This window comes from Stenella coeruleoalba (assembly GCF_951394435.1).
Source record: "Stenella coeruleoalba genome assembly, chromosome: X".
Classification (NCBI taxonomy): Eukaryota; Metazoa; Chordata; class Mammalia; order Artiodactyla; family Delphinidae; genus Stenella; species Stenella coeruleoalba.
In genome coordinates, this window is record NC_137152.1 from 113273232 (window position 1) to 113292906 (window position 19675).

General features: G+C 40.2%; 1 protein-coding gene across 4 annotated transcripts in view; it reads right to left on the minus strand.

The window, feature by feature from the left end:
- MCF2 (MCF.2 cell line derived transforming sequence) overlaps positions 1-19675 on the minus strand; it is a 106704-nt gene that overhangs the window by 39248 nt on the left and 47781 nt on the right. For all 4 annotated transcript variants that reach the window (XM_079910140.1, XM_079910139.1, XM_079910141.1 and 1 more), the window contains 9 exons: positions 14907-15026; positions 13991-14107; positions 12362-12511; positions 9558-9691; positions 9137-9251; positions 6053-6172; positions 4115-4306; positions 2329-2520; positions 862-1033 (listed from right to left, as the gene is read on the minus strand). In XM_079910140.1, the coding sequence (XP_079766266.1) occupies positions 862-1033; positions 2329-2520; positions 4115-4306; positions 6053-6172; positions 9137-9251; positions 9558-9691; positions 12362-12511; positions 13991-14107; positions 14907-15026 (1312 nt within the window). The remainder of the gene's footprint in view (positions 1-861; positions 1034-2328; positions 2521-4114; positions 4307-6052; positions 6173-9136; positions 9252-9557; positions 9692-12361; positions 12512-13990; positions 14108-14906; positions 15027-19675) is intronic.

A 19675-nucleotide genomic window follows, 5' to 3' on the forward strand; every position in this document is an offset into this window, starting at 1 on the left:
TTTAATCTGATCCATGCTGGGGCTGAGCTGGATTTTTATATTCATTATGCCTGGCTCAGGCTTTCTCTGATTTTCAAAGCAGTTCCCATCATTAATGAAGTCTCTGATTCTCTCAGATCAAAGAGACCGAATTTAGTCCCATGTTCACCCACTCAACTAACTTAGGGCCCCAAAGGCCAAATTTCTTTCCCCTAAGAGGCCCCAGAGGCAGCTCAAGAAAAACCTTGGGGCAATAGTCATCTTATTTCCACAGTAGCTCAACATCACAGTGAGGATAATTTTTTTTATCCCATAGAACGTAGAAAACAGAAATGGATATTACATGTTTAACACTACTCTACAAAGATTAAAACGAGTAAACGAACTTTGTAACAGTTAATTACCAGTGAAACTACTCAATTTACCTGTGCCCATTTAGAAAAGGCAATTCATTCGATTATCTATCTATCTAGCTTATCATTCACTTACTAGAAGCTAATAAGAACCAAGTGATAGTTTATCCCAAGAAGTGGCAAATACATGCGTGTATATACCAGTTTCATATGCTTTCCTCTACCTGCTGAAGAAAAGGGTGAGTTTGATGCTAGTATAATGTTCATATTCATTGCAACACTGGGCAATTCAGTCCAGATGTGCACCATCCTGTACTATACTATACTACTACTATGTTTAATTATTGTACGATAATCTCTATCACAACTCCTGCCTTGTGCAATGTAATCTGTACATGACCAAGGACGCTAAAAATAAAATTTCAGTTTCTCGGGACTGAAGAATGAGTTCAGTATTTACATCAAGAGTAACAAAGTAAACAATAGCAGGGAAAGAAGAGATAGAAAAGGGGAATGTAAGATACTCTACCTTGTTCAGGTGAAAAAAATGGTTCTCTAGATCTGATCAAACTGTCAGAAGCAGGTACTACAGATGGAATTGGCCTCACGTGCTTATCAGTCAGGTTTCTGAAACCGGCTTGTTGGTTCTCAAATATACTTCGGAGGTTTTCAAGCTTGAGTTGTATGGTCTGCATTTGAACCTGCAGGTTGCATAAGAATTCTATGAAATAGTTTCTGAAATGGGGGTCATTACAAATCCTATTACATTTCTCAGACTCAGACAGATAAAAAATTAATATAGAGTTTCATATATAACTAGAAGAAATTTAGGAAAGTAATGGGAAACAGATTAATGCATTATTTCACATGGTTATAAAACCAGAAGGTCTCAGCCAAAACAACTTGAAGAAGAAATTTATCAAGCAGTCATGAAATAGGTCACTGCATAAAGTGATTTACCCTTCATTGGGTGAAAGGGGATCAAGGCCTGAAAAGAAGGCGTGTTTGGTACGAGAAAGCCACCAGGTTAAGCATTATCACGGTAGTTTGTTATATTTTAGCCTGCAGGACATTCTATAGTTCACCATGTCGTAAAAGGTTCCTCAGAGCCACTGATGATTTGAGGCAGCTAGAGAATCACTTGGTTATCGCCATGTTTGTGATCTTCTGGAGTATTCCCCTCAGATCTGCAGCTAAGAATGGATTTAGATACTGCTCCAAACTTAAGGGTCAATGAGACATTTTAGCAGCAAATAGCATCACAAATGCTCTTATCCACAATGTGGAGACAGGGCTTCATGGCAGCTGCAACAGGGTGGTGCTGAACTAACCTATAGCTCTCTACCCTGCCAACACCAGCCTCTGCTGCTCCCCCTTCCCCAAGAAGACACAGATCCTTCCCTCATCTCTTCATCCTCAAACTGAGTAGGAAAGCCAGATCTGTGTCCCCAGAGCATCTGCCGGTAGTCACTGCAGCACGAAGGAAAGATGTTTTGGGTAGAGTGTTCTTGATATGGGTCCAATATTCTAGGACAGTTTTGGGCCTTAGTCCAAGGATGCACAAGAAAATGTATGTGAGAGCTCCTAGTATGTGAAAAGAGTTGAAAAATAAGGCAGTCATGGGACTTCCCTGGCGGTCCAGTGGTTAAGACTCTGCGCTTGCACTGCAGGGGGCACGGGTTCGATCCCTGGTCGGGGAACTAAGATCCTGCGTGCCGCGTGGTGTGGCCAAAAAAATAAAAATAAACAATAAATTAAAAAATTAAAAATACTGCAGTCAGAATTCAGAAAGGAAATTACTCTTCATTACAAGGCAAACATAAGCCTTTGGATTCTTTGACGCCTAACAGTGGCCCTGATACAACCCCTAATCCTTAAGAGAACTGTGTCATTGCAACGTGATATAAAGTTACCTGTGAAGCAGTAAAACTCTTATCAACACTAATGTAATTATAGTTTTTTAAAGTTTGTTTACTTGCCCCCAAAAGCCTCTTACCTTGAGCTCAGGGGATAAAATCATATCAAATTCATACTGCAGGGCTTCAGGATCATAATTTATAAAGGGTGCAGCCATTTCAAGAAAAGTTTCCATGTCTTGGAGGGCTCTCTGAGCATCTTTCTTAGACTGAAACTTATTTATTTCTTGATTAGCCAGAAGGCACTCTCCTTCATCACAGCACTGGTGAGCCTGGTGAGCAAATCACACACATGCACAAACCATGAATGAATAAAGAAGAAATATGTTTGTCCCTTAGGAGAGTGTTTATCAGCTCTGGCTTCTGTGAATCAGAGTTGTTTTCAGAGCTGTTAAAAAAAAAAAAAAAGATATCCGGTTTCTACCCCCAGAAATTCTGATTCAGTAGCTCTGGGCTGTAAGCCAGGCATTTATATTTTTACAGCATTCCACAGGTACTTCTTTTTTTAAATTTTATTTATTTATTTGTTTATTTTTGGCTGTGTTGTCTTCATTGCTGTGCACGGGCTTTCTCTGGTTGCAGCGAATGGGGGCTGCTCTTTTTCATTACGGTGCGTGGGTTTCTCATTGCAGTGGCTTCTCTTGTTGCACAGCACGGCCTCTAGGCGCGTGGGCTTCAGTAGTTGTGGCACGCGGGCTCAGCAGTTGTGGTGCACAGGCTTAGTTGCTCCGCGGCATGTGGGATCTTCCCGGACCAGGGCATGAACCCGCGTCCCCTGCATCGGCAGGCAGACTCTCAACCACTGCGCCACCCGGGAAGCCCCCCTCTTCTTTCTTTTTAATTGAAGTATAGTTGATTTATAATGTTGTGTTAATTTCTGCTGTACAGCAATGTGATTCAGATATACATACATTCTTTTTCATATTCTTTTCCATTATGGTTTATTACAGGATATTGAATATAGTTCCCTGTGCTATACAGTAGGGGCTTGTTGTTTATCCATCCTATATGTAATAGTTTGCATCTGCTAATCTGAAACTTCCACTCCATCCCTCCCTCACCCGCCCTCCGCCTTGGCAACCACAAGTCTCTGTGTCTCCACAGGTATTTCTGACACCCAGCCAAGTGTGGGAAGTGCTGTACTCATTTCATAATGAGGAATTCATTCTGCAGCAGGTGTCTGACCATTCTCGCAACACCAGCACTTCAGCTGCACGTTATTTTCCCAAAATCAATAATTGAAATATGAAACTCCTCGCAAAATATCAAGTGTAATATAAGTGCATAATGATTGCCAAGGACAAGGATAAAAGTTTCCTTGCCAGAGAAGGAGATGTACAGATTAGAATGCTCACATTCAGATCCGATGCCTATAAGTGACACCCCTATTTTACATTCCACTGCCATGATCACAACTTCTCTTCACCGCCTAATCATCAAAGGGGTCAGACCCACAAGCCATGGAGGAATAGTTTCCAATCACTGTTTAATTTGTTATTGCTGTAACTATGAAATGTGGAATGAGTGTCGGGCTTTAGCAAAATGCCCCCAGGGCTTTTTTAAGTGTTCTGATTGCAAACTATCACCAGGGCAGAGGCTACAGAGATGGACCCAAAATAGAGGAAGCCACTGCCACCACCACGTCAATATTCAGAACAGAGGCCAAAATTCGTACAATACTGGACCTGCTCTGAATACTGCAAAGTAGACGGAGTAAACAAGCATAATCAAACTCAGTCCTTCAGACTTCTTACAAATTTAATTCCAAAGCTATACCAGACCTTAGCCCCATAGCCTCTGAGAAGGACCCGGGGGAAAAAAAAAGTATCTTCTCTTTCAGAAATGCACCATGTCCTATGACATTACCTGCTGTAGGATTTTATGCATTTTAAAGGTCCTGCTGAGCTGTATCCGTTTGGTTTTGATCTCATTCACCAAAATATCAGAAAGGTAACGTAGCTCATTGCACCTCTGGCAGATCAAATCCAGGGCGTAATGGTGACTTGCTGCGAGCCTGTGTCCATGTAGTATCACGAACTGGGCCTTTGCTAACAGGTCCTGATTTTAAGAAAGAAGGGAAACAAAAACTGCATGATCTCTTTCTGAATAGAGGGGGAGAAAAGAATGCAATTAAACAAGCATAAATGGTCGAACCAGAGACATATATTGCCAAATATACAGTTTGTTGTCATACTTCTGCTGGCTGCAAAAAAAGCCTCCAGTTACAGTCACTAGTTACGGCAGTGATGTCATCAGAAGCTCATGCACTTCTAGTCACAGAAACAGAAAATTAACCAGCCTGCCCAGAATGTGGATTAGATTTGTTCCTCTTGGTATGTACAGATTTAGAACAGAACCGCATATATCAAATGAGGTACACAAAAGCCAAGTGAAAGCTAAGGGATTTCATATCATTTCAGTCTTGGAAATCCCATTAGGTCTAGTCAGCATCTACCTGAGTACTTTACACACATGAAGTGACCGTCACAGGGTTTCCCTGTCAAAAGGGATCTCAGCAGCCTAGTCTCTACTCTATCAACTACTGACCGTCCCCCAGCCCCACCCAGTATAGCGCAAGATGAAAAAGTTCTGGAGATCTGTTATACAACAACGTGAATACACTCAAGGAACTGTACACTTCAAAATGGTGGAGATGGTAAATTTTATGTTGTGTGTCTTTTACCACAATTAAAACTAAAACTTATTCAAAACACAACAAAACAAAATGAAAACAAACAAAACAAAACCGAACAAAAAATTCAAAGCTCCCTAGTTTGCAAGCCAGTTTGCCTTCTCTTTCTCCTATACCATAAAGATTTGTAAGTTGCCCCATGATCACAAAGATCTACAAGCACAATTTCAGAACTAGGCACCACAACTGCTGCCTCTCAATTTTGGTTTTTAGATGCTTGTGGTACACCCATAAATCTATTTGTTTGCTGAGAACACACCTTAAAAACAATGGCCTTACTCTCACATACGAGACAGGAGAGCAAGGCTAGAATGTGCTGAGTATTAGAGCCATGAGTCCAAGCTTTAAGACCAGCAGAACAATGATAGCTGGCTCTTGTGGGTACTTACTATATATCCATATATCCCAGGCACTGTGCTAAGTGTTTTATCTACAGCATCTAAATAAATCCTCACAATCACTCTGAAAAGTAGGTCATTACATCCCCAATGTATAGATGAGGACAACTGGTAAGGCTAAGTAGATCTATCTGTATGAATCTATGTTTGGTTCAGTTGCATATATCAAATGATGGTTATTTAAGGAATTATATTGTTATGTTTCCATCATTTTCAAATACCAAATAGCATTCTTTTTTTTGCGGTTCGCGGGCCTATCACTGCTGTGGCCTCTCCCGTTGCAGAGCACAGGCTCCGGACGCGCAGGCTCAGTGGCCATGACTCAAGGGCCCAACCGCTCCGTGGCATGTGGGATCTTCCCGGACCGGGGCATGAACCCATGTCCCCTGCATCGGCAGGCAGACTCTCAACCACTGCACCACCAGGGAAGCCCGCGTTTAGCATTCTTGATAGACAATTTTCTAGCTTCTTCAAAATGATTTATGCTCTTGTTCCTATTGGTGGGCCTGCAACAGTTACAACTACATAACATAACTGCAGAGTCAACTCAGGCCCACATTGAACAAAACAGAATATAGACCAATATTACTGAACCAATTATACAGATTGTTGCTATGAGAGATTAATTATAATAAGGGTTTATATTACTAAAAAACATCAAAATGTGACTATTATACCCCATAAATATAGAGAACATCTAAAATGTAATCTTACCTGAGAATTTTCATCTAAGTTTTCCAACTTTTTAATTTTTTGTTTTACTTGAGCTATATTCCCTGTTACATCTGCCAACTCTGCTTGTTGGTTTAAAAGAAGTTCAGCTTCACTCACGAGCTAAAAATAAGGGGGAGAAAAAGTCTTAAAAGCATATAAATTATTAAGCATTTTCCCTTAATAATCAAGTTTTGTAGTAAATGCTAGTAATTAAGAACATCAATATGGAAAAATCGCACATATGGAAAATGTCTTCAGTTATTTTATTCACAGAAATCAATTTAATCTGTTAAAATTTAACCTGCTAGACATCAGTGTGTACTGATGATTTATAAAAGATCACTATGTACATGTAAGGGCATGTGTATATGGACAGGTATGGAAGTATATATACGTGTATATACATGCATATATATTCCCTAGCTCTATGGTGAATGGTTCTAGAAACAAAGACCCTTCAGTAGCAATGAGCACACCTAGCACCCAGATCTTGGTCTTTAATATCATTTCCCAGAAAAAGAAAGTGGGGCTTTGCAGGAAATTGGCTGGTTCCAGGGCTGAAGCAGAGTAGGAATAAGATTAGTTTAGAACACCTCTTTATGCCAGGAAGTAAAGAAGTGATCAAAATGTTTGGACATGTCACAAGGACACAGCAGCCAGGTGGAAACACCAAAACAGTTAAGAACAGTAATGAATTAAAAACTAGGAAGCCATGAGCCCAATAAATAGATAAACACCAAACAGCATTCTTTTTTTTTAAACCCCCCTTTATTTATTTATTTATTTGGCCACACTGCACAGCTTGTGGGACCTTTGTTCCCCAACCAGGGATTGAACCCGGGCCCTCAGCTGTGAGAGCGCAGAGTCCTAACCACTGGAATGCTAGGGAACTCCCCCAGACAGTATTCTTGATAGACAATTTTCTAGCTTCTTCAAAATGATTTGTACTCTTGTTCCTATTGGTGGGCCTGAAACAGTTACAACTCCATGACATATCTACACTGAGATATGAAGATCAGCATTTCACAACCATCATACTTTGAAGCAAGAATCATCAATTGATGCTAAACTGGATGGGGAATTTTTGATGAGGAACAAGATATTTGCATGGCTTTAAATTTTCTCCCCACATACTGTCTACTAGTTGCAAGAGGGAAAAAAGTAACTATACTCTGGAGAAATTCAACAACACTCTGACAGGGTGATCAAAACCCCTACCAACAATGAGGGGCAGATGGACCTCATCTACCTGCAGATGTGATACCCTCCAAAGGAAACATCACTTATGCAGTATTCTTGCTGGTCATGCGGAGATTAATCTAATCATGAGACAATGTCAGACAAACTCAAAATGGTGAATATTTTATTTTAAAAATGACTGTATTTTTCCAAAATGTCAGTGTCATAAAAGACAAAGAAAGGCTATGGAAATGTTATAGATTAAAGGAGACTAAAGACACATGACAACTTAATGCAATACCTGACTCTCTAGACTGGATCCTGTGCTGAGGGGGGAAAATGATATAAATGGCATGATTGAGTCAATTGACAAAATCGGAATACTGATGGCAGATAATTAGAAAACTATTGCATTATTCGTAAATGTACAAAATTTGATTGCTGTACTGTGATTATGCAAGAAAATATTCCTATTCTGTACCTTCAAGAGTATCTCAAGTTTGAGAATATTCAATTTTTTCTTGTAAGTTTGAATTGCCAATTAAGCCTTTATTTAGTTAATTCCTAAAAAGCCAGAACCCATCTGCATGTCACTATGAGAGACAGATCGTGTCAGTGAGATTACAATCCAAGACAAACAACAGCAATACTGATCGGAGGCAACGATGACTGCATGAAACAGACTATAACCACAGGGCAAGAATTTAACCTGGAGGCAACTCAGGCCCACATTGAACAAAACAGAATATAGACCTCTACTTAACATATAAGTAGAGGCGCAATGGGTCTATTCAGGAAGAGTGTTGTTTTTGCATGTGTTTGGTTGGGGAGGAGGGACTGACACAAATAATCTGGAAGGCCCAAGAGCAATTTGACCTATTCTCTCTTTAAGAAAGGTTTCTTGGAGAGCACACACTTCAAAATCTGAATCACTGGAGGGAAAAGGCTGGTAGTAACTGAGCCCTGGGTTCAGAACGCAGTGCCGCTCCCCCAACTGATTCTGCCAGACGAGTCAGCCACTCATGGGTGGGAACAAGCTGACCACGTGCAAGAGAAAGAAGTGAGTTTTCCTTGGATCTGTGGGAAAATACTATGACAGAGACTGGGAGAAGCTTGGATGCTGACCATTAAAGAAAAGAAGAAAATAAATCCATATGGGATGGATTTTTCAGAAGGATGGAACTAGAATATACTTATAACCTTTTAAATAATGTATAATTAAACATGATTTAATTTCATCCATCAGGCTTTTCATAGAAAATAAATTGCTGGATCAGAAAAAAATGTTTCGTTAGATTATATTAAATATGGTCAACATAGATATATGGTATTTAAAAAATCATGAAGGGGCTTCCCTAGTGGCGCAGTGGTTGAGAGTACGCCTGCTGATGCAGGGGACATGGGTTCGTGCCCCGGTCCGGGAAGATCCCACATGCCACGGAGCGGTTAGGCCTGTGATCCATGGCCGCTGAGCCTGCACGTCCGGAGCCTGTGCTCCGCAACGGGAGAGGCCACAACAGTGAGAGGCCCGCATACCAGGGAAAAAAAAAAAATCATGAAGGAAGTTGGTATTATTTCCTTGGAAAGTTATCCCATAGTCCAAAAGCATTTTGTATCTAAAATAAATTTGAATATCAAACATCAGTGTAGATAGCAACTTTATCCCTGTCATCTATGTTAGGACTTAAGTGCTTTCTCATAAGAAATGAGTTTAAGCCAGAGAAGTAGAAGTCTTGGCATTTTCGAAGCTGTTTTCTTCATTCTAAGTCAAGGTTCACTCACACTTGCCTCTTTTCACCTCTCTGGGGGTATAAATGGGCACCTTGCAAGACTGTTTCTGATGATCAAGGAGCAAGTACCTCCAGCATAATGAAAAACACTGTATCAAGGAAAGTTTTAACTGACCTCTTGAAAATCCTGCTCAAACTTCCAGAGTTGCAGATATTGCTCCATTTTTAGCTGGTGTTTTTCCCAAAATCCATCAAAAGCTATTTCCATATCATGTACTTGAGTGAGCAATCTTAACAAAGCAAAGTCATAATTAAAACAACGATTTGTGTTGCAGGTATGCAGATAAACCTGGTCTGGATGTTAAGAATTATAGGCAAAGTCACAGCCCATGACATTTGGTCCAGGTAGAGACTATCAGTGTCCACAGAACCTTCTCTCTGAGCAAACTAAGCTCTGTGAGACATCTCAGGAAGGAGTTCTCAGATTCCCAGAGGTCCAGGAATACTTTCACACTTAACAGGTAGCAGCAACAATGTATAATTCCCTTTCAAAGGTATAAAATAAGTAACTCTAAACCCAAAAGAGTACTACTCACTTATTAATAGTTTGCCAGTCACCACAAATTTGCTGATGATTTTCAAGTCTTGAACTCACAGCATCTTCGGCATCAGGCACTTCCAGATTTGTTAGCAGGATTTTTCCTTCTTTGGTTACAGTTGTAATATCCTTCTGTACAAAGGCAAAATAGGATGAATCAGCCTGCTGGGAACCTATTCTGAATGACCTGGGGAAAAGGAAGCATACAGCAACAGCATGCAGAATAGAAACAGCAGTTCTAGAACGGCCTTTGCTTTCATAAGTGAAAAATCAAGGAATACCTCATTATCACAGAATCCAAAAGCCGTGAGGATCTCCAAGAAGCCCTGCCTATTGAGATGGATTTGCAATCACTAATTTTATAAGATCTTTACAGACAGAAGTACCCCATGCTCAATTTGTAGCCTCCTTCTGTCACAGGTAGAAAGTTCTAATTTAGGGACTTCCCTGGTGGCACAGTGGTTAAGAATCCGCCTGCCAATGCAGGGCACATGGGTTCGAGCCCTGGTCCCAGAAGATCCCACATGCCGCGGAGCAACTAAGCCCGTGCACCACAATTACTGAACCTGCACTCTCAAGCCACAACTCCTGAACCCGTGTGCCACAACTACTGAAGCCTGAGCACCTACAGCCCATGCACTGCAACAAAGACAAGCCACTGCAATGAGAAGCCCGCGCACCAAAACGAGGAGTAGCCCCCGCTCCCTGTAGCTAGAGAAAGCCCACACGCAGCAACGAAGACCCAACACAGCCATAAATAAATTAATTAATTAATAAAAAAAGAAAGTTCCAATTTAATGTGGAAACAACCTAAGTATCCATCAACAGGTGAATGGATAAAGAAGATGTGGTGTATATATACAATGGAATATTACTCAGCCATTAAAAAGAATGAAATTTGCCATTTGCAACAACATGGATGGACCTGGAGGGTATTATGCTAAGTGAGGTAAGTCTGACAAAGAAAGACAAATACTGTATGATATCACTTATACGTGGAATCTAAAAAGTATAACAAACTAGTGAACATAGCAAAAAAGAAACAGCCTCACACATACAGACAACAAACTAGTGGTTACCAGTGGGGAGAGGGCAGGGGGGAGGGGCAAAATAGGGGTAGGTAATTAAGAGGTACAAACTACTATGAATAAAATGAGCAAAAAATAAATAAATAAATAAATAAAATGAGCGACAAGGATACAGCATGGGGAATATAGCCAATATTTTACAATAACTATAAATGGAGCATAACCTTTAAAAATTGTGCTGTACACCTGAAACGAATATAGTATTGTAAATCAACTATACCTCAATAAAAAAAGAAAGTTCTAATTTATTCTATTCTATTTTGCTAATATTTTTAATGTGCTCCAATAAAGCAGTAGTACTGTAATAAAGACTACCACACTAGAAAGCATACAGTTACAAATAATATTTAATGCATATTCAGATATAGTTAGATACCTTTCCTACAAATCCTTAATTGTTACCAATCACTGCCGGCCATAAGTACTCTGTTACTTCACGTTTGGATTAATGAATTCACCATGAAGCATGTACTTCTATTCAGAAGGTCTGAACCTTAGAAGGATCTTGATCCTTTAGGGATCTAAGAGTGATCTAGCACTCCCTTCAGGAGATGCAAAGGCCCTCTGAAACTTTAAGGAAAAATTTGGGTGCCCATGTATTTTCTGGGAACAGGTTCCAAGATACCAACACGAAATAAGAACATAAACATTAAGAGCTACTGTTTATGAAGTGCCAACTACGTGTCAAACACTGTTTGATACACATCAGATACTTACTTCATTTCATCCTCACGACAGCCCTACAAGGTATGCATGTATCATCATCATCATCATCAACCCCATCGCACATATAAGGAAACTGAGACTCAGAGAGGGTAAGCAAATGACCAAGTCACTCAACTTGTGAGGGACAGAGCTTTTTTTCCTTGAATAGAGTTTTGCTTTTAGATTATGATTCAAAATTTCCATTTCTCTCCTCTTCTTAACATAAAAATGTCACCTCCACATAGAGCTTGTATCTGTCAGTGCCCCCAGCATGCCTGTTATCATACAAAGGACATGAGTTTTACAGGGATGCCTGGTGCTTGTTCAGATCATGCTCAGACTTTTGGGGGAAAGTGAATCTAAAAGTATTTGGTGACTGTCTGAAACGTGACTCAGAATCCTTCACAACACAACACTCCAGACAACTGGGGAGGAGAGTAAGATCAACTTGCTAGCTATGGTCTATTGTAGAAGACATCAGGAACTAGTACTCTGTGGAAAAGAAAGCTTGTAATCAATTTAGCCATGTTTGGCTTGGTCACAATGCTAGTATATGGCAGAGTTGGGACAAGAAACCAGGCCTCCTGACTCCTCATCAAGTTCTCCTTCTCCACTTCACAGTGTACCTCTGCTGGATGTTGAAACAGAACACCTGTCTGCCTCTTGACCCTCACTCTAGCTTTCCAAATGAGAGGGCCTTTCTATAAGATACAGAATGCATGGCAACAAAAATGACTGTGGATCTCTTATTCTGAAGCATTGATAAACTATTCTATTTACAAATAAACAGCTGCTTAAGAGAATGCACCATTTAAACAAGGGACACTTCGATTCAACATATCCAGGACATCTTCCTCTTGTATTCTTTTTTTTTAATAGTGTGCTTTATAATATATAAATATCTCCTTTGTCTCCCTACCCAGCAATCTGTGTGAAATGGACACTCAACATCTCTCTGTCAAAAGAAAGACCATGGGAAATTTTGGTTTGTCCCCTCTATCAGACATACCTTTAACAGGTGGTACCTTTCAGCACGAGTTGCAAGGATTTCTTCTATCGCGGGAATATCATCTGGTAGTTCTGTCTCAGCCAGTTCGGTTCCAAAGGACTGTAACATCTGAGCCATGTCTTTCACTGTGAGGGCAAAATTTTCTATAGCCTGCAAAGGAGCCCGTGATGCTTTTAATTGTATGGAAGTTCTGCCAGCATATCAAAACCTAGACCAGCAATCGTATTAACTTTCATTTAGGTATGAGAGCAAACACATATACTATGAACTCTGCTGAGGAAAGCTGGCAATGCCCTTGACAATCAACTCTAACTTTGCATCTAAGCCCCTAAGAAACTGAAGTGAGGTAGAAAGTCTTCTCAAATGTCTTTTACCTAAACTTCTGTACTTATTTCTCGAACACCGATGAAAACTCTTTCTTAAAGATGCCATGTAAAGAGTAATTTGTTTTATTCTCTTGCAAAACACAGTGTTTCCTTATTCTATTAAATTCTGAAACTGCAAAATTATTTTATAATAACTTTACTTCTGAAGAGAAATGAGAACATCAAAGCCACTTTATATTTATTAGCATTTATGAGCAAGTATTAGCATTTCAAACAAGGCAATGGACTAAGGTGACAGAGGAATATTAGTCACAGCAGTTCATTTCAGGTACTGGGGAAGATTTGAAATTGTGACCCCCAAAGGCTCTGCTGCCCTAAAATGTCAAGTAAGGTTGGGTTGTTTATTTTGTTTCCCAAATCAATGACTCAGAGAAAGAAGGACAACATGTAGAGACCATATTAACCCTTTGTTTACCATGCAACTCAAGGTGTCTGCTCTTTTATTTATAGCTTTATAGGTTAGTAAAGGCAAGACACTGCTTATTTTGACAATACACTTTCATACGAGTGAACAGGACTGCTGAATGAAAATAAGGATGAGGAAAATAGAATCCTGATTGAATTAAATATCATTATTTCCTTCAGAAGGGTTCCCATATCTCTGGGATTTGGAGTAAAGATTTTTATAGGACAGATTCACACCTGTGAGGCACCGGGCCCTTGCCTATTCGTACATTTCTGGAACACAAGGCATCTTTGCTACAAATCTAACTGCCCCAGGAGAATCACTAAGCTGATGAGATTAATAAGATTACTTGCATTTTTTGAGGGTGGACCATAGGCCAGGCGCAATGCCAAACATTTTACATCTGTAATCTCATTTAATCTTCCTGATATTCCTATGAGGTAAAGTCTTATTCTTCCCATTTTATACTTGGAAAAACTGAGGCTGAGAGAGCTTTTACAACTTGCACAAAGTTATATCCCTAAAAATCAGCACTGCTAGGATTTGAACCCAAACGCTTGGTTTCTTCAAGTTACTACACGGCCACAGGAGGGGGTGGGTACAGTAGGATCTCCTTACTCCCTATAGGCCTCTCACTCAAATGCCATCCTCAGTGACTCTGCATCATTTCTAGATACTTCCTAGGGAAGAAAATCAAGATGTTGAATTATACATGTTTTTGTAAAATAGGAGCCCCAGAAACCTGTTTTCCCCAAGGAGGAAAACAAACAACTCTAGAACTAGATTTCAAAGCTAACACAAACTACACGCTCTACAGTAAGGGCAAAAGAAACATACATTTCTGAAGATGATCCATTCACTGTGGCAGTACTGCAAGGTGCCGCCTAACTCAGGGGTTAACTGCTCGTCATCAATGTATGTCAGCAAATCACTAACTGAGCTCAGCATAACCACCTACATAAATAAGCAAGAAAGATACTGTTAACTGCCCTCCGTGGCATCCCTCCACACAGCCGTACAATGAACTTTAGCATTCATTTAGCAGAATGTTATCTTTTATAAACGGTTCTAACAATTCTCTCCTGTACATCCCCTCCCACATGGATACACTACCTTCCCTCAGGGAATAACAGTTGTCATTTACAAAACATTTCTCTGTAAAGCGAAGGTAATCGCCATAGAAACCCAAACACCTGATTCCCCCTGATCTAAAATGTTGCACTGTCAGTGGTCAACCTTCTGAAAGAATGTTAAGCCCATAACAAAGTAAAAGGGCTTTCTGCAGTAAATTATAATTTATCAGGAGGGACTGATCTTTGCAAAAGTACCCAAATTTATGAGCACTCTATTCCTAACTCTAAAAACGTATCAAAATATCTTTTGAAAAAAAAAAGTTACTCTGAACTAGCTCAGGATGTAAGTTCATGGGAGTTCAAATACATAAAACACACACTCATTTTTTTCTCTAAAAATAAAATGTCCTGATTTTATACACACGCACACATACATATATACACATATACAACATACGTGACGTACATCGTTTTCAAAAGGAACTGCTTTGTTACAAGTTGATTAATCTTTTCCTCTATTTTAACAGTAGGAGCAGAAGACTTTTAGGCGTTTTGGTTTTACATTTTGGGAAGATAAATTCTATTTTTTTCTTTTACACACTCTGTGACCACATGTAAAACATCAATAGCATGGTGCAAAGTCTTCATGAGAAAGGGACAAAACATTTAAATACTCTTACTGGTAATTTGAGTATGAAATCTTCCTGACTAAATCGAAATCCGATGTCTGTGAAAGTTCGTTGGAGAAAACTGGTAGGACGAAGGACCAAAACCAAGTGCAAGTTCCCAGGGAAGGAAGCCTATAGAAAGACCACAGGAAAGCAAGAAAAAATTGTCAAAACATGCATTCAAGTGAGCACATGGCAGAAAATATATAGTTAAAGAAAACAAATTCTAAAGTCATAAAAGCCACTAAAAGGATAAAACTTTAAAAAATGGATATTGATAAAATCTAAAAACACAAAAATAGAAATAAAACTAATGTAAGGTCATCAGGTCAGATCCTTGCAGTTCTCGTGGCCTGGAATTTTCTCACACTAAAGTCAATCCCAAGTTATGAAAAATTATGCTCTTAAACTTCATTTTAAACTTAGTTGTTTGCACTCAAATTGCATTTAATCCCTGTAAAACAGAATTAGGAGGCAGGTTTCTAGGATAACCCTAAATGCCAAAGGGAGCTGAAATACTGAATACCTGCAGTAAACAATGGAAGAAAACTATTTTATGGACTCATATTTTTAGTTCAGCCAAGCAACATTCACAGAATATCTTCTACGTGTCCTACTCCATGTATTTAAGTGAATGATTATCAGGCACTGTTAACACTTGGTGTACACAAATTAATAAAATATAGTCCCTACCCAGCTTGCAAGAAAATGACAATCTAATAGTAGAGTCCATTAGTATCATTTACTCTATAGGACGATAAGTTGATCAATGAAACAAGGGAATTAGAATAATATACAACAGGAAGTGGTAGCACAGAGCATCCTAGACCTAGGAATGTCAAAAAGGTCTCCCATAAAGAGGAATAAATTGGATTAGAATCTTGTTCTGGTGCACCCATGTTTCCCAGCTTCTTAGAATACTGGCGCATAGTAGGTGGTCAAGAAATAATCATTAAATGAAAGAATGCAAAAGACAAGGAGGGCACTATGCAGAATTTGCAAGGGGTGGAATAGTATAGCCTGATATAAATGATAAAACACCACATATCAAATGCTTACTGTATACGAAGTATTTTGCCAACATTATCACAGTTCCTCTTCATAATAATCCTGTGAATTAGTTAGGCTATCCTCTTTTACAAACAAAAAATAGTGAGGCTCATAGAGTTTAAGTATAACTTGACCCAGCTGGTAAAGTCTGAGTCGGCACCCGAGTCTGCCCCACATCAAGAGGTCCCAGTCCAGAAAACTAGAGGAAAATGCTGATGGGAGTGGAGGGGTGCAGCAATGGGAGATGGTGCTAAAAAGATGAGCAGGAGCCAGATCAGGAAAGACCTTGGGTTTTTTCCTGGCGGCAAAGGGAGACTCAAGAGTTTTTAAGCAGCAGAGCAACACGATCAGATCTGCATTTTAGAAGGATCACTTTGGCTCTGGAAAAGGACAGGATTTGGACAAGAGTGGAAGCAAACAGATGAGCCTGAAGGCTGGAACAGTCCTCCAAGCCAGGGATGGTGAGTTTCTGAACTGGAGCAACAATAGCAGGGATGAGGGTAGAATTTAGGAGGTACTCTCTACAAGGCATGATGACTGGCTGTGTCTGATGAGAAAGGAAAGACTAGGACAATCAATTTCCAGATTTTTGGCTTAAGTAACTGGGTGAATGGTACGACCCTCACTGACATGGGAACACAAGAGAAGCAGGTTTTCAGGAGGGGGATATGATACGATTCCCATTCCTTGACCTGTTGGAAGGGTCATTAGGACAATCTGATGATGTCCATCAGACAAATGGACATACAAGTAAGGAGGGAAAGAAGCCTACACTGGGAATGTAGAGTTCGGAGTCATCAGTCTCAGAACAGTGGGTTAAAGCGTAATAAAGCAAAATATGTCCAAAATGTTTAAAATACAGTCATCTTTTAGGAATGCTGGAATATTAATAATTGAAGAAAACTATAAAACAAAAGTTAATAAGATACTGTGGAGGCAGGGGTATATGGGAACTCTGTACTTTCTGCTCAATTTGCTGTGAACCTAATCCTGCTCTAAAAAATAAAGTCTATTAAAAAAAAAAGAATAACTTTCATAGAGGGATAAGACCTAGACTCTGAAATGACATTCAAAACTGGAGATTTTTAAAATTCAACTTGAGATGATGATAAAAACATAAACAAGTGGCGATGAGAACTAGAGTCAGGGAAAGAGAACTGAGTGTGATACAAATAGGTAAAAGAAAGGAGCGCAAAATTAAATCAATAAACTAAACAATGATTACAAATAGACACAAATCGGGATGGCTATCTACCTGAAAACTCCTCTAGGTGGCGATATCTGTACTACCCTCTCCCTTCCTGAGAAACTACTTCCCCTCCCCTCAAAATTCATATGTTGAAACTTAACCCACAAAGTGAAGGTATCTGGTGGTGGGGGCTTCAGGAGATGATTAGGGCATGAACGTGGAGCCCTCATGAATGGGATTAGTGCCCTTACAAAAGAGACCCCAGAGAGCTCCCTCACACGTTATGCCATGTGAAGACACAGAGAAAAGATGGCCATCTATGAACCAACCAGCAAGTAGGCTCTCACCAGACACCGAATCTGCTGGCACCTTGATCTTGGACTCCAGACTCTAGAACTGTGAGAAACAAATTTCTGTTGTTTATAAGCCACACAGTCTATGCTATTCTGTTATAGCAGCCCATAAGGACTAAGACAACCTCCTATTACTCTTTTTTTAAAAAATAAATTTATTTGTTTTATTTATTTATTATTTTTGGCTGCGTTGGGTCTTCGTTGCTGCACGTGGGCTTTCTCTAGTTGTGGCAAGCGGGGGCTACTCCTCGTTGTGGTGCGCGGGCTTCTCATTGTGGTGGCTTCTCTTGTGGAGCACAGGCTCTAGGCGTGTGGCCTTCAGTAGTTGTGGCATGCAGGCTTCAGTAGTTGTGGCTCGTGGGCTCTAGAGTGCAGGCTCAGTAGTTGTGGCGCACGGGCTTAGTTACTCCGCGGCATGTGGGATCTTACCGGACCAGGGCTCAAACCCGTGTCCCCTGCATTGGCAGGCAGATTCTTAAGCACTGTGCCACCAGGGAAGCCCAACCTCTTATTATTCTTAATATTGGTTTCTAATGAGAACTGTTCTCTTTCTTCATGACCTTGCCCTTCTAACACACAATGATTTGAAGTGGGATGAAAATTTAATGTAAAAAGTCCCACACTAGGGTTTTTCAAACTATTGCTGAGGGAAGGAAACTTTGAGGGTGCAGTTCCAGAGCTACTGATAGCCATGACCCCTGCTGCTAGAGGAAGCTTATTCCAAAGAACAAAGCCAACAATGTATATAGAGAACTGGAAGTAGAGACAGAGAGTCCCAATGATAATGTGTACCCTACCATCTATTATGCACATAATGTCTATCATATTTTATGCTAAGAATGGTACATACTTGCCATAGTTATTATAAGAATTAAAAGAAATAATGACTATCAAGCTACTCTGTCAACTCTAAAAAAATTAATAAGATAGTTGTTTTAATTTACCTTGGGTTCTTGGACCTAAAGAAGAACAAGCAGACTTAGGTAGAAAACTTTTTCGGGATATGGATAAAGGCTTGCTTAAGGGGAAACTCTGACAGGGACTTGTGAGAACTCTGGACCTACTTCTAGACTGACAGCACTAAGTGTATTTCTATCCTATTCACTTTAGGAGTTAAGCCTTTCCTTCTCCTTCACATGGGCATATTACCAGCATAATTATTATACTTAACCTGCCTTGCCCCAGCTTATTTTTTCACTTTTAAATGAAATCGAAAGCATCCTACTTTTGCCAACACTTAAAGCACTATTACTTTTATTGTTTCATGGATTCTAGGTTGATCTGCTCTCATTTGTCTTTTTGTCTCTGACTTTCCTTAATGTCATATTCTCTGGTATTGCACTGGAAATCTCTAGATGCAACACCCTAGCGATGACTAACTTAAAGCCTGGAATACTGACCCACCTCCAAAATTGGTGGGGGCGGGGTGGGGGTGGTGATACTATGGGAGCAGAGAAGATCATGTGGCAACTCTCTGCCCTGAGGTCAGGCCCTGGTCTCTAACCTGCCACTCCTAGGAGAACAAGCAGCCAGGCCCTGGGACAGCTGATCACACAGCAGGGAACAAAGTAGAGAGGAGAGAGAAGCAGAATCACTGTTCACAGCATCCATGGAGAAGAGAGTTCAGGCAGGGTTTGCGGGTATTCAGCTGCTCCCAAGTCAGGGGTTTCATGCTGGCTGTTTTACTAAATCAGTTATTCCATCTATTTGATAAAGTGGCTTATCCCAAACATTGAAAGCGGAATAAAATGCTTCTAAAGATATTTCTACATTCTAAGGAGATCATTCTTTTTTTTTTTTTTTTTTTTTAAATTTTATTTATTTATTTATTTTTGGCTGTGCTGGGTCTTTTCTGTGCGTGGGCTTTCTCTAGTTGCGGCGAGCGGGGGCCACTCTTCATCGCGGTGCACGGGCCTCTGACTGTCACGGCCTCTCTTGTTGCGGAGCACAAGCTCCAGACGCGCAGGCTCAGTAGTTGCGGCTCACGGGCCTAGTCGCTCCGCGGCATGTGGGACCTTCCCAGACCAGGGCTCGAACCCGTGTCCCCTGCATTGGCAGGCAGACTCTCAACCACTGCGCCACCAGGGAAGCCCTAAGGAGATCATTCTTAAGTAAAACTTCCTGATTATTTTATCATACCTTCTCCTCCCTTAATTCCTTCAAAATGTTTAGTGATTTGCTTATCACAG